Source organism: Mchenga conophoros, linkage group LG2 (assembly GCF_057382185.1).
Source record: "Mchenga conophoros isolate Kocher_MC1m ecotype Shallow Benthic linkage group LG2, M_conophoros_male_GT1.1, whole genome shotgun sequence".
Classification (NCBI taxonomy): domain Eukaryota; kingdom Metazoa; phylum Chordata; class Actinopteri; order Cichliformes; family Cichlidae; genus Mchenga; species Mchenga conophoros.
The window spans coordinates 27,054,548-27,070,371 of record NC_140527.1 but is presented as its reverse complement, the minus strand read 5'-3'; the positions used below and the strand labels follow the sequence as shown (position 1 = coordinate 27,070,371).

General features: G+C 42.4%; 1 protein-coding gene across 1 annotated transcript in view; it reads right to left on the bottom strand.

The window, feature by feature from the left end:
* The window catches only part of flt4 (fms related receptor tyrosine kinase 4), a 47,118-nt gene that overhangs the window by 4,250 nt on the left and 27,044 nt on the right, over nucleotides 1-15,824 (bottom strand). Inside the window, exons 10-22 of the mRNA XM_085291027.1 lie at nucleotides 15,445-15,610; nucleotides 12,681-12,816; nucleotides 12,040-12,148; nucleotides 9,660-10,019; nucleotides 8,873-9,019; nucleotides 7,349-7,480; nucleotides 6,743-6,849; nucleotides 4,344-4,479; nucleotides 3,782-3,886; nucleotides 3,460-3,573; nucleotides 2,624-2,712; nucleotides 2,209-2,368; nucleotides 2,019-2,113 (exon numbers count right to left, since the gene is read on the bottom strand). Of these exons, the coding sequence (XP_085147153.1) occupies nucleotides 2,019-2,113; nucleotides 2,209-2,368; nucleotides 2,624-2,712; nucleotides 3,460-3,573; nucleotides 3,782-3,886; nucleotides 4,344-4,479; nucleotides 6,743-6,849; nucleotides 7,349-7,480; nucleotides 8,873-9,019; nucleotides 9,660-10,019; nucleotides 12,040-12,148; nucleotides 12,681-12,816; nucleotides 15,445-15,610 (1,856 nt within the window). The remainder of the gene's footprint in view (nucleotides 1-2,018; nucleotides 2,114-2,208; nucleotides 2,369-2,623; nucleotides 2,713-3,459; nucleotides 3,574-3,781; nucleotides 3,887-4,343; nucleotides 4,480-6,742; nucleotides 6,850-7,348; nucleotides 7,481-8,872; nucleotides 9,020-9,659; nucleotides 10,020-12,039; nucleotides 12,149-12,680; nucleotides 12,817-15,444; nucleotides 15,611-15,824) is intronic.

The window sequence follows — 15,824 nt, the reverse complement described above, 5'->3', positions numbered from 1 at the left end:
CTAGATACTTTGTGATAACACTCCTGATGCACTTCCAGTGTCAAGGTCAGGTGGCAGAGTCGCTATAAGAAATGACAAGTACTTAGGAATTGTGCTTAATATTTAAATTGAGTAGTCCCAGTTTATACTACTGTGTATTTTCTCCACATTACCAGAGCAACAAATGCAGTTGCTGCAGAACAGATTGAATGATCGCTTCATTAATCATAATACACTACTGTTTTTAACCTGCTCACATGTATTTCGAGTATCTAAAATAAATTTGAACATAAAAGGCACTATAATAATATAACAATACCGGTAATAATAAAATAGTGATCATACAGGGTAACAGAATATATAAAATACCATAACACGTCAAGCGCCTCTACAAACTGTGCTATTTCTAAGCTGGGATTTAGTTTCTTTTTCATGTTGTCTATGCAGTTAGTACACAACGATTGTCTACTTTAAACACGCACCAGTAATTGCTCTCATAAAGAGAACAAATCTTAGTTACGGTGTATAAAGTCTCACCACTAGATGTCAGTAGATTGCAGCTAAATGAAATGCACAAGCCTAGCTACGGTGGCCACTGTAGGACAAGTAATCTGTAGCGAGTCTAGGCTTTAGTCCAGCTGTCGAGATTTACATTGGTGTAACTAACATTGCTGAACAGTGACGCTTAGTGAGTAAACTCTTGTACGATGTGAGAATTTAATCAAAGTGTTTGTCGGATGGAACGTGTGATATTTAGGACAATTTTTTGAACAGCCTAACATTAGCTGGCATACTGTTAGCTTATAGTGTTGTGCGCTGTCTGGAGATGGGAGGGTTGTATCCAATCTGCTTCGATGAGTTCAGTTCATCGACGAGGTTTGAGGTAAGGATGAACAGGATTACATTTTATTCTGATGCCGGTTGCATTGTCTGTATTTTTTAATGGTTTCAATATTTTAAACTCAAAAGAAAACAACGGATAATGGTACCTTTAAATGACATTTAATGTATTGATGCTGTGTTGATGCTGGTGACTTTATTGTTCTTGTATACAATGTATTGGTATTTATGGTAGTACTTCCCAGGTTCAAGTCTTTTGCCATCAGCAATGGTAACTACACTCTTCTTTTGTGGTGTATCTCAAGGTTCCATTCTGGGTCCAGTTTCCTTTGTTATGCTATCACTGGGGCTATATTTGTAACATAAACCCTTGCCAATTCTGGTAAGCAATGCCTCTGTCAATTCCTTAACCTGTTCTTTAGTTGATGTTAAAACCTTAAGAGTAATTAGTGATTCAGCAGGCAGTTACACCATCCCCTAACGTCTTCATATTTTGTGTCCTCGGCATCATATTTTAAACCTCAGGAAAAGAATCAGTGTTATTTCTGTTTCTTTTCTTAAGTTTGATTTCCAGATTATATCAGCTGTTAAAGACAACTTTTTTCTTTTTAATTAATAAATTTCTTTCTGTTATTGACTCTGAAATGGTAATTTGTGCTTTCATCACAGTTGGTCTGAGTTGTTGTATGTTGGACTGAGAAAACCACTAATATCGTAACTGCAATCAATTCAAAATGCCAATGTTAAACCTTTTTTTTTTTTTCTTCATTAAAAATCTTTCTAATTTAATTTGTGTATTGCACTGTGGCATCAATGCAAAAACATCCATATTCTTCTGCTAGTTTTAAACTGGGGATCATTGTTAGGCACAAAGGACTGAAAAGTTGATGGTAAATGAAATGCACTCACATAGTGTCCTTCCACCTTAGTGCACAAAACACTTAACCGCTCAATTACCCATTCAGATGCATACTCTATGCCAGTGGAGCTGTCACAGGAAGCATGGCAGAACATGACACTCTGAGCCAAGGGATCGGAGATGCCAAGCATTAGCGGTTGACCCTGCTCTACCACCTAAGCCACTGTGGACCCCTCATAAATGCCCCAAACTACAAGCCGCTGCCTCTGAAGCTAACCTCCGGTGACAATTCATCACAGCTTAATCATTAATTGTCCACACTGTAATGCTGAGAATTAACCTTTCTGGAAGCCAGGAACTCCATCCCACGAGCCACCTGGAAACTGTAGCAAATCAAATCTTCTATCGTCAGAGGAGTTTTCCACAAGTCCTCCACTGGAGAGAGAGAAGGAGAGGATGAGGGCAGTCACGGCGAGAAAAGAAAACAGCGCGGTGCGGGATGAGGAGTTCAATCACATAAAATGACTCACTTTTCTCTACAGCGGGAGTCTGACTGGACGTATTGGATGATGGACTCTGAGAAGCGGTGAGCGGGGAGGAGGATGGAGAGGGCGGTTGACGAGTCCTCTGGGCAATCTGACCCGCTTCAATCATCCGCCTCACCTGGCTCTGGGTTTTTGGAGAGCGATCCTAAGTGGGGAAGCGTTTCAATGAATCATCTCAAAAATCAATATCGGGCTTAAGACTTACAGAACATGGCAGATAACTGAGTTTGTGAACAGAAACTACATAAAGGGGACAAAGCAGAGGTAGAAAAATGAGACAGACTAAAAGGTTAAAATGAAAACATGATTACAGATAGTCTTTCTGAGCTTTGAGCTGCCATCAGAGAACAAATGTGAAAGTGCTTGAATAAATTGCTTGAGTTCTGCAGCGCTGTGTTACCCTGTAAGGGAGGAAGAACTCTCTCTTGGCTCGTAGGAAGTTGGAGAGATTCCCATACTTGCAGTATTCCACAATCACCATCAGCGGGCCTGGTAACAGAGATGTTTCAAATGTTTCAGCACATGTTCACTGCTCGTCTACAAGCTCTTTTTTTGTCTTTTCTCGCACCGTATCTGAAATAGAGACGCTGCAGCTTGAGCTGGACCATTTCCCGCCTGAGATTAGCTGCCTGGCTGCTTTTTGTTTAGGATAAACACTTTCAGATGTCCGTGACTCAAAAATATTCTCTATAGGTCAAAATCATGCATGGGTGAAAGGGAAAAGAATGAAGGCATCTGTTTTACCTCTCATTTGGTTACAGGCTATAAGGGAAAGGGGGGTGGACAAAATGATGTAAGGACTTTTACACTGAACAGGACAAAAGAGCAGAGCCGGAACATGAAGCTTTCCCAAAAATACTGACAGAGGAAAATAGATGATCAAAGGCTGAAACAGTGACAACATTACCAAAACAATCCCACCTTCATTTATCTTGTTAGGTGACTGTGTGCAAATGTATTTAATACACTATATGGACACGAGTACTGGGCCACCTCCAGATTACACCTACAGGTGCTCTTCGGCCATGGAAACCCAAGCTACGAAGCTATTGGTACACAGTATTTGTGCTGATGTTAATGCCAAAGCAGATTTGGAACTGTCACTCTATATGGTCTGCTACTTTGAAGTTCAATCAATGTGGTTTCTAAACACTTGTACTAATATTACTAATACCACTTATTACATTCTAAAAATAGGATTTTGCAAACATAATCCATGTAATTCTTTGGCCTCACCATTTGGTTTGGTGCAGGCTCCCAGGAGGTTTACTACATTCAGATGGTTGCCAATGTGAATCAGTATCTTTAACTCTGACATCAAGGCTTTGTGTTCACTGGCCGTGGCTCCGTCTGCAATACAAAGTGAAATGTTCCAAATAAAACACATCACATTGTGTATTTTGACGTGTGCATATCTTGTACAAACATGAACTGCGTGGGCTGCACTGCACTGCAATTTCTCCTAACTTTGATTACTCTGACTGCATCAAATCTGTTTAGCATTTGCTTCACTTTGGGTAACCTTCCAAGAACATAAACACACAAAGCCAAATCTCACCCTTCAGCATCTTGACAGCCACCGTGTCCAAACCTTTGCTCTTGCTAATGCCGTAGATTGATGCTTCAATTACTTTTCCAAAGGCACCGTGCCCTAAAACTTTTCCTGTGTCAAGAGAAAGAGCAGAAAATCAACAAGATATTCATGCTTATTGATTGATGCGTGCTTGATTTTAGCCTCACTGGAATACATAAACAGTTCCATCTGCAATGGGAAAAAAATTGCAGATGGCATCCATGGAGACAAGGAGGAGCAACGGGACATTAGACAACATGCTCCCATAAGTTGCTGTCGTGGAACAGATGCTTTTCTTCTGGGCATTTTTAAAAAGCTGTTCTGGGAATGAGCACATATTTAACATTAGCACTATTGCTGGCAGCGCTCTATCCAGTTGGAAGCAATCCAGAATCATGCCATTATGGATTGTGGAAATGGAAAAGTAATTCAGTTTCACCCATCTATTTGCCTCTCATCCACTCCTGCTCATGTCCTCACACATACCTCAGGCTCCTATGCTACTTTAGCAACCATCCCTTTTTTCTCACTGTTCCTTGTTACCCACCTAGCCGGAGTCTGTCTCTGGAGATCTCCCACTGCGATGAGTCGTAGGGCAGGTATTCGCACTGCTCATCCAGTGGCACCTCCCCCGGGTCCATAATGATTGACAGATAACCTGTCTTTATGTCTGCTGGGTTAACCTGAAGTTCAAGGTGAGACGAGAGGTGGGCTGAATAACAGGGAATCTTGGAAAGGAAGCGCTTGGACACGCAGCGCAAATGTGAAACGTAAATAACACGAGGACAGAAAGAAGGAAAGGTCGATGGTATACTGCAAACGAGTGAAATTACCTTTAGTCATGCTCTTATTAGAGTTAGAAATATGTCAGCATGCTCTTTTAAAGCACATTTAGTGTTTTTCTTTTATTGCTGAAAGCAAAGAAAATGATTTGTATTGAAATATTAAATAAAGTGGCCCATCTGCGCTTGACTGACAGCAGCCACTGAAAACCACCGAAGGATGAGGCATTGTTAGCAGGAGTCTTCATGACCTCATCACTAACTAAATGCTGCAGCTGATAAGCTTAGTAGCTACTTAGCATGCAAAGTGACATTAGTAATGCACTTTTAGGGAGTGAATGTTTGTCTGGTGGCTTAAGCACAGGCCGTGTGCATTTGCGGTGCTGTGTACAAAGCATTAAAAGCACACTTTTAAAAAGTAAATGCTTTTGTGCTCTGTGTTTGTCTCTGGATGTGTATTTAGTTAAAGGACACCTGTTTTTTTTTTTTGTTTGTTTGTTTTGCAGCCTTCAAAGCCCAACATGCAACAGCAGCCATGTTGACTTGAAACAGAAGGTAAACACGGGTGTTGCTGATGTCATTAACTGAGCTTCTTTTCTATTCAGGAGTGAGAGCAACACCTTTGTTTACTGCCTATTACTGTAGTTACATGTGGTATGTTCATGTTGTGTTTACACATGTTTTATAGCCTCCTGTCATGACCTGGCATTTGTTAGTGTTAGTGTGATGCTACGGTTGCAGTTAAGTTGCAATGCAATCTAACTAGCTAAGATGAAGACCTTAAAGTATTCTGTTCAATTGTTACTATTAAAAGTGCTGATCCAAATAAAATATGTCAAATATGTCCTGTACAAAGTACAGCCTTCTTCAATTTTAAGGTTTTATATAACAGGACATCATAAAAAAATAATTTGGTCTTTAGCAGGTCATAACATTAGGCAAATACAATCTGAGATGAACATTTACACCTGACAGGTGACACTGCGTCATTATTTATTTAACAAAAATCGAACCACTAATGCAGAAGCAAAGAGTAAACAACTAAGTGCATCCTTTTTGCTTCCACATGAATTAAGAGGTAGACAAGTGCTGCTAATGGTAAAATGGACTGGTACTTCTATAATGCCTTCACCCAGTCATACACATTCATAAAGCACTAAATTTCATGCCTAAGCAATTTTATCTAACATTCAAACACACACTCACACTCAAATGTATGCATTTGAGTGTGAGATTCAGTACTTTGCCCAAGGATACTTCGACAGACTGGATGATCAATCAATCCACCCACCTACCTATTGATTGAGGACCCAGTCTACCACCTGAACCACAGCTGAAATCAAATGTACTCGAGTAACTGATTATCAGCAAGTTAAGTGCATCGGCACATCAGTGAGCACCTTGTAAAAGCAGAAGTTTGTTGGTCTGGAGAATTCAGGTGTGTGTTAACATAATGACAATCTTCCCAGGATTGGGCACCTTAGCACATCCACCCCAGTGTTAGATCGTGCAATACTCTGAGAGGCTGCAAAAAAACCCAAGAGCTACACCAAAGACTCTATAGGCCTCAGTGAGGAGATTAAATGTTACAGTTAAGTAGAAAACCCTCATCTCTCTATAAAACCAACATGGCAGCACAGCTTAGGTTTGAAAAGTTAGGTTTAGGTTTGAAAGGTTGCATTTGGAACAATGTGCTCTGGACAGACAAGACTAAATTGGAGATGTCTGACCATAATACACATCATTAGAAAGGTATTTGAGAAAAATGGAGCATAGAGGAGCAGAGCTAGAGACAGACGAAAGGTGGAGAGACAAACATTGAGACGCTGCAAGCAAGACGGAGAGAAAAAAAAGGAAAGCCATCTCTAATTAAAAGAGAGACTCACCCTACCAAGTGTGCAAATAAAGAGCAAATGGATTCTCATTATGACCACGTTTGCTGCTGTTAGCAACAGCAGCAAACGATTCGCTCTATGCGCTCCTAGAAAATATCACTAACTGTCTCTGGATGTAAATGACAGACTTATCTCTAACAAACAGATTGTACTCAAAGATAGACAAAACAGGAGTCAGGGGTCAAAGTGCCTCCGTCACAGCCTGTCGGCTCCTCTCGAAACACACACAGACACAAACTCAGACACAGTGATAAGTGGCGCCCTCTGACCCGCTTCACATTGCAGAAGATGAGAATGAGCAAGGCCCAGAAGAAAACGGCGATGACTCCAGTCCCGATAAGAATTACAATCTCCACGTTGGCCCGGTCACTTGATCCTTATCGGAAAGAAAGAAAGGAAGAAAGTCAGTGTTAGATGCAAAGGGTTTAAAAACACACACACACACACACTGCTGAAAATTACTCAGCCCTGTCACATGGACTGGTCTTTTACCAACTATAGAGGGCACTAAATTACAAAGTATTTGCCCCACAGCTTTCTAGTAAACTCCTTAAATAAAATCGTTAGAGTTAAATAAATGTGCTGGGCTGACTTTCAGCCATTGGCCATAAAACCACTTCCAGCAAACTCATTCACCAGCTGAATGAGAAAACACAGTGTTTCACTGGCTGATGACTATGATTTGAGAGCCGCACATAACAAAAGCACAAAAACTAGAGTTACGGTGAGAGTGTGAGAGGTGAAGATGTGAGCTCAAGGACAACTGCGATTTCAGGCCTGAGTGCACTCGAAAAAGCACACGGAGAGAGCCGGGAGAGCGTATGGTGAATAGATTCAGGTGTCTCTGTGACTGTGTGTGCGTGCGGCTGTCTCACCGATGACGCTGACGGCGGCTGAGGAGTTGACACAACCGCGCTGGTTGCAGGCGGTGCAGGTGTAAAGACCGGCGTCCTCCTCTCTGACCCGCTGGATACTCAGCGTGCGGTTTGAATCCTGCAGCTGGATCCCTGCGAAGGAGGCACCGGGGGATGGGGTGGAGATGGGGGGGACTTGTTAGTGACACGCAGTCAAACCCATATTCGAAGCCTGTGCTGTGTGCTGTGACTTTAGTGCCACTTTTTCACCCTTTCGCATTGTGAATTCAGCACCATTTTCCACAGCGCCTTTTTGAATTCTTGTCACACCTCTGGACCTCCATTTGTAGCATTCATTTATTATTCCATCATCCCACCGCGCACCCCAAACAGTCCCCTCTGAGTGATCCCAGGGCATCAGCTGTTATTCAGACTTGCATTGACCCACCCTACAGGCTCATCACCTTCAGATATTAAGAAGAGACTAAAAAGCTAATGAGCTGTGTCGGCCTGAGAGGGTTTTATGTGTGTGGGTGTGTGTGGATGTGTGAGGAGCTCTACAGCAAAAACATCATGACAGGAACTCCTGATACAAGTTCTATTTGACCCACTTGTTCCACAGTGTGAGTGTGTGGGATTGATGTGCGCTTGTAAAGGAAAGCAATGGTATCCTAGAACCAGACCTTTCCTTTTTATTTGGTTTCTGGATTGATAGCTAGGACAAAAACATTCTGAAGTGGTCCAATGTTTAGCAAAAACACTGCAATCTAATCCCAAAGACCATTTATCCATGACAGTGGAATGCTTGATCTGCATTTGACTAATCTCCTAAATCTGAACACTCGCAGGAGGTGAATTTTTCCAAGAAGACAACGGTGTAATCTTGAGAAATGGCAATGTCACAGACTCGACAAGGGGGCCGTGATAAAGTTGCAGCCGGTTGTGCCAAAAATGACTGAATACCACTGAAAAACACTGCAGTGCATCGTGTTTGCACTGACTGTGCTGACCAGGAAGAAAGTGTAGAAGAAATCCTACACCGAGGCACAATTTACATGAGGAAAAATATTGTTCCAAGAGTGCAGGCTTGCTGGAGAGAATGTGTGATGGCAACGTTATTAGCATGTTGTTGACCAGGCTTGCAAAAACATGAGAGGGTAATGTCAAAAGCAATCGCACACACTGAGAAAAAACAATCCGAGGCTGTCACTCACAAAAAGAGCTACTTATGTTTCCACTTGGAAAACTGCACTACAGTATTATAGCTATAGATTTCAGCTATTTTTGCGCCTATCAATCATTCAGAGGCAGAAAAGACATACAAGAAGTTTACCTGAATAGCTGGACTGACATTTGATCACACTGAGTCGATGTATCTGTGTAAACATTAACAAAGCCTACTGGGATGTAAAGTGGATAATACGAGTCCCATCAAATAAAGCCTCACAGGGGCAGGCTTTCTGACTTCTTGTCGGCGTGCGTGTGTGAATGCGAAAGCCCCGTCCTACAAACACGTGTATGAGCTGCTGTGATTTATTCATGCACCTGACATTTGGTGGAGAGGCTGGTTGTCTTTGAACCAGAAGAATCGGGGCAGAGGTCTGCCCTCCACGTCGCACTCCATCGTGAGAGACTCGGTCACATTCACTGTTTGGTTGGTGAGGCTGCGCTTATAGCGTGGTGCCTCCAGGGCTGCGATGGGAGAGAGAAGGGAGAGCAAAAGCCAGAGACAGATCAGCAATGGAGAAGGTGAAATCAAAATTATTTCACTATATCGACACTATATCAACTCAAAGAGGGCAAATGTACAAGATGCACTCTTGTGGGTTTGAAAATCAGGGCAAAAGGCAAGGCAAGGCAAGTTTATTTGTATAGCACAATTCAACAACAAGGTGATTCAAAGTGCTTCAAAGGAAGAAGATCCCATTAAAGCGTACATATGTCCTCCAGGCACTGACGCAAGCTTACACAGCAAACAGCACGAGCGAGGCAGGAATTTGTTTGTGCTTTTCAGCCCTGCTGCATCTCAGCTCTGTTTTCATGTCCCTACATATTGATGCTGTGCAGGCATCAAGTATTTTCTCCATTATGTGTGGATGTGGGTATCGAGCTGCGTGGGATCTTTTGAGTGTGGGTATTTTTAAGCCTCTAGCATCTCAGCGCCAGTTCCGCTGCGACCCATGTGTGTTGCCACTGCCAAGGGTTGAGTTTTTCTCTATAATTAGTGGTGCAGCCTAGTGCGCTGGAGTTAGAGTGACTCTGCTTTCTGCATTCAGCGGTGTGTGTGTTTGCATCTCTGTGTCTGGAGCTTTAATTCCCCCTTATTGCTCACCTTTGACAGAGATGTATCTGAAAAGGCACTGTTTCTCCCCACTGCGTCTGCTCTGAGCCTCACATACGTAATGCCCTTCATCCTGCAGCTGGATGGAGTTAATAGTGAAGTCCAAGACCCAGCTGTTGGAGGGCTCCTGGAAGGAGAGCCCACCACGGAGAGCCTCGGCATATAGGTGCACGCTCTTGCAGTCCAGCTCCTGGGGCTTACCCTCCTCGTCCTGCAGGGCCCGAGGGTCAAGACGGTACCAGTGGAGCTGCTCATAGGTGTAATTATCAGCACTGCAAAGGAGAGACACTTTCTCCTGCTCCAGGGGATACTCAGACTGCTGGACATCTACATTGAAGCCCTCGGGGATGGCTTTAAAGATGAGAGAAGAACAGGCAGGCTGGTATGTTACCCTTACACAGAAAGGCTTTGAATTACACATCAATAAATACTCCTCAAAAAATGCCATTTATATAAAATATAAACCAACAAATGCATGTAGGACGGCCTTGTTATGAGGATCCCAGCAAAAATGAAAGAGAAGTTTTGTTTGTGCTTGCTCACAGGATTAAGAAATTCTGCAGCAACATTAGGCCTTGTTACACTGCCACTAGGCCCTTAATGGCAGGGCAACCTCAGTGTGAGTTATTTTCACAAGGACTATTTCTTTGGCATGGAAGCGTAAAGAGGCAACAGGGTGTTGGGCACAGACTTCTAATAGTTCTAAAAGAACAACCCCACAAGTTGCTTTGAGTGTTTTGAGTTGGGCTGCTATCACAAAGGAGCTCTACTTTTTTTTTTTTTGGTTGCGCCCTGATGTCCTGTTCTGGCCACTGGTGCACGGATGCCAGCGATTTCAGCCCGAACATAGCCTGCTGCGTCAAACCAAACCAACTTTCACATGGAAGATCATCACTTTTAAAGTGAGCAGTGCCCAAGTCAAAAGAAGGCACATTAAGTCATGTGTGCAGCCAGAAACCCTTCCCCCTGGCTTTTTTGTGGGGAGTGTACCCTATACTCCTCCTCCAGAGTTGGGCCAGAATTGGACAGAAAGTTCTACTGTGGCATGTGCCATCATGGAGCTCTTTTGTCCCCACAAACAAAACTGCAGCTCACCATCCACCCCCATTTGCTCCCCTGCGTCTCATGTTCTCAAAGGGGAATTCGAGTTGAAGTGTTGTCATTTTGACTCGCTGGATGTGATCCAGCACACGCTGCAAACGGGCACCTGCAAGTGGTCAGACCGTGACTTCCAGAGCGCAATCCAAGCTTAGCTGGGGTGCTGGAAGCGGCGCAGCAACCTTGATGTGCCAAATTGAAATCAGACATGCTTTTTGTTTTTTATTGGATTACTGGAACATTTGAGCACAGATCATACTACATACTGCAGCGCGCATTCTGTGTAGGCTTATCATACATTGAGTAGCTTTGTTATTCCTGCAGAGGATCAGAGCTGACTGAGTCCTGTGACAGAACAGAATGACCCGTTGGCTCTTGTGCCCGGGAAATCAATTTGAAAATCTTTCCACCTTTTTTTCTTTTCGAGGTAATTAATTTTTCAAATCTAATTTTCCACCACAAACTCTGCTTAGCTTTATTGTAATAGAGTGCAGCAAAACTTGGATCATCATTGATCAACCTTTGGCTTTAAAACCAACCAAGCTCCTATTTTTTTCTCCCAGCTGAGGAAAGGCAGTTTGTTTGTTTGTCTTCTTTATGGATCGTCTTCAAGCTTCAGAACAATATACTAGGCCTCGGGGGACATGAGCGCTTGGGTTGGCTAAGCATTTGACCTTGACCTTCATTGTTAGTGCTCAAGGTCAAAGTTTATCTTGAAAAACATTTAAAGAAACCATGTCAAGTAATATATCATATGATAGATCTGTGCAACACACTTTTTGTCTTTTCAATATGACACCCTATGATGTCACAATGACGCTATAAAGTTTTGCAGAATCACACACTGGATGAATATGTCTTAAAGCTCGAGTTTTTATAGCTTATAGAAGCCAAAAATGCTCCAATCATATACTAAAGATAATAAAATACACAATTTTAGTATGTAATACTTCAAGGTCAAAGGTCAGGGTCACAAAAATAAGGAAAAAAGCTTTAGTTTCCATTCAATCCTCTCCAAACTTTGAAGCAACATAGTCATCATTCTTTGTTTAAGCTCTTCAAAACCGTATTTTTTTCAATACAACATAATATGACTTCACAATGACACAAAATATAATATAATATAGCACACTCGATTATGACCTTACCAATGCTAACATGAGCAAAGAATATCAAAGTTTTAGTATAGCCCTTGGCCTTTGGGGGGAGTTGCGCTCTGTGAGTGCTCCTGTTTCGCATTGTGTTTGAGAGATATCTAACCACACATACTCACTGGTTACATAGAAGTAGATAAGCCGCTCATCTTTGCCCACTTTGTTTTTAGCAGAACACTTGTACATGACGGACACGCTGGCATTGCGAATCAGAAGTCTGCTCACTCTCTGCGAGGCGAGGAAAGGAGGACGAGACTTTAATTCATGTCGTGGAGACGCACATTTTAAAAGAAAGTGCAATCTGCTGTCGTGTAAAAATCAGGTTTTCTGCTGACAGACCAACGACACACAAACTCGCTCAGGTGTGAGTGAAAAAAATAGGGCGTTTGCAGCGTGAGCGTGTGTATGTATAATTTCCTCTTACAGCTGTGGTTTATAAATGTGCAGGCGTGGGTACGCGTACATGTGTGCCTGGATGTGTTTATAACTAGAACTTGCAGGAAGTCTGCAGAGGAAGACTGTTCTAAATATTTCTACTGTGGAAATGGCTCTTGATTGACAAATTTTGTTATGGAGCTTAGAATTTGGGACACTTACATAAAAACATCACAGGTCACAGATAGGTCCACTTACAGAAAGGCCTTCTTATGGGTTAGGCCGTAATTATATTCTGTAATCCTTTACCCCAGAGAATCAATTTATAAGCAGAGCATGTCTGTCCACAGAAAACCAGTAACAATCGCAATGAGGCCTGACGAACCTTCTCTCGTCCATCCACAACTTCGAGAGACGACTCGATCGGCTCAATTTCATTCATCGCATTCTCCGAGTTAATGTCCTGCCAGTTCTGACATTCTGCAATCCTGTCACTCCGGCTCTTCCGGTCTTGTCGGGCCCTGGAGGGAAGCAGAAACACATTCATGACACCTCGCCTCATTGACATGTGCAGCACAGAGTGGGCAGTGGGTGAGAATTAAGGAGCACGTTGAACGATATCCTGATGTTTTATGAGAAGTCTTTTCCCGCAGACTGTATATTCACATCAGCTTGAAGCCCTGAGCCAATGCAATTATGTCCTAAGTGTCCTAGCAGTTAATGGACAAATTACTCTATCAATTATGACTATCCGCAGTGCGAACATCACAGGAAAACTAATGAAATTTCTATTTAGTATTTTCACCCATCTGCACTACTCTGCATTAGCAGAAGGCCACAGGGGTCAGTTTTATTTTACTCTCTACATAATTTACTGATGGTAAATGTGCATACGAAAAAATGATAACTTGTAAATACCAATTTACAGTATTGTACTTTGCACATTGGATGCTTGCCCAGCCCTTGTACTTAACACATTTCAGCCAGTGGTGTTGGGGATTATAAACACAGAAATCAAATACCATCAGATTTTCATTTGAGCCGTCTGAAGAGTGTCTGATTGACAGCAGCTTCATCTTTCAGCATGAAAAGCATACCTGTGGAACACTTATCAGCCCTCCCAGAGCACGGACCTCAACATTATTTTGACAGGCAACAGAACAAAAGGCAGCCAACCCATATGGAAAAGGGATCTTATATCTGTTTTCACTCTTGTATGCTTTTCATACAAGTTTCACACAAGACAGATACAAACTTTATAAGATTTATATATATCTTTTCCATATGGGAACATCCAAACAAGTGCTTTGAATGTCCTTCAAGATGCATGGAGAACCTTTCCTGAAGACTACTTAAAGAAATGTCAAGAAAGCTGCCTGACAGAGTTCAGCCTGTGTTGAAGAATAAAGGTACAAACTCTGTGTTTGCCTTAGATACCATATTTATTTCAATAAATAGGTACACCTATTTCCCTTTATCCTAGCAGTATACAAAAAGCTGAGGTGCAATTCAAAACGACTGTAGATAGGCAGAAATTTACTAATTTATAAAACACAATATCCTTTTACTGACCGTAAAGAGTTCGCATGCAGCATTTGGACCATAGGCAGAATAATTTTAGCCTTTTCTCTTACTCCTAAATTACTTATCAAACTCCTCTTATTGGCACGTCTATGGCTCAGTAATTAGGATATTACACCTCCTTTGTCTAATCCATACTGTTTAAGAAGTGATGTGCCGCCTTAAAACCACCTACTTGTGAGCCAGGGGATTATTTGCTTTTCCTAGTTCTAGTCTCGATGCTAAGCTACATTGATGAGGCTTCATATTTCGCATAGAAGTCTAGCAGCACTTTTAACAAGTCACTGAGCTCAGATATCGATAGCAGACCGTTCCTTTTAACTAAAACCAATCGTAAAACTGTGTGAGGGCCTGCTTTTTGTGTTCACTTGTTTTCTGTTGCCACATGAATGAGAGAGCTCCACAATGTGCTTTATGAGCAGATTTGTATATGCAACAAACAAGCACACACATACAGAGATAACATCAGACAAGACATTGCTCTCCTGAAAGTAATTTCTCAGGCTCTGAAGAAAAAGACCAGCACCACCGAGATTACAAAAGCAAACGCCTGATATTGTAAAATTACTTTCTTTCATCAAGCACACTTCATCAGGAACACACTGTGCTGCTACACTTAACAGGAGCCTGTGAGGAAGGACAGGTTTAGCTGGAAGTCCTTTGCTGTATTTTGGACCGTCACAATGGACAAGGAATTTCAAAATATTCAAAGAAAATTGAAAAAAAAAAATAGAGGCAGAATTCACTGTCCATGAAATGGCATACTAGATCCACAGTGGCTAAAACAAAATAAAAACTGAGCACTTTCAGCCAAAATTAAACCAAAGCTGCCACTGCTGTGAGTTTCAGACTGCCTCTTAGACCAGGATCGAAACCTTGCAGCTGCACTCATGTTGCATGTTGACATGGAAAGGTCAGAACAGCAATATCTTCCAAAATTAAGCCTAGGAGGAAGACGGTAGAGGCAGGTGGATATTAGAGCAATATTCAGTGGAAGCGCACAAAACACAGGGGCTAAAGGAATAGGAAACAAGTGAGTATGATTGCATGTTTTATGTGTGTATTTGTATTGTGTAGCACTCTAGTTAGCTTCAATCACACCTGAGAGATTTATGTGCATTTCATGTGTGTTGTGTCTGTATGTGTGTCTTTGCTTATGCACAAAGCTGGACCATAGCAAAGGAGAGTGACAGGCACATTATTACTGTGTGGGGGAGGAAGCTGGCTGGACATCGAGCAGACACTTTCCTTTAGTCTCCTCTTTCCTCCTTCCTTACCTCCCCTCTACCTTCCTCTATATATTAGCTCTTTTCATCCACAGCCACCCGCCCCGCTGCCCCCTTCTCTCTCTTCTTATCATCTCCTCCCTCTCTTGTTCACTCAGAGCCAGTGGATAATTTCACACTGACCTCTTCTTGTTATTTGGTCTCACATAACGCTTCATGCACAGCTCTTCCCGCCTTTCCTGTCTTGTCTGATGAAACCTTATCTTCACACACACACACACACACAGTTGCAAAACTACCAGTGCTATATAAGAATGAGTCTGGGGCTGAGGTTTTTCTTACACTCTGCTTTGGGTGCTGTTGAGGACACAGGGGCCCCAGGCCCTCCACTGCCAGCTGATGTTGGGAATAGGGACACCGTAGGCGGTGCACGTCAGCGTTTGGCTGCTGCCGCTGGGGTAAGGGCTGGATGGATCTGCCACCTCTTTTTCATGAATCTGAGGAGGAACTGGGGGAAGAAGAGAGCTAATAAATCAATTTTTCCAGGAAGTCATAACTTTTTTATGCTAGATACAGGTCTCTTTATAATTGATTCATGCAACGTTTTTACTCTTTTGCTCCTTTCTTTTGTAAGATTTTCAAATTAAATCTACAAAAATTCGACTTTCCTCACTTGGGAAGGCAGGGAATCTCTATAACTTTACACTGCTGCTTTGTTCCTA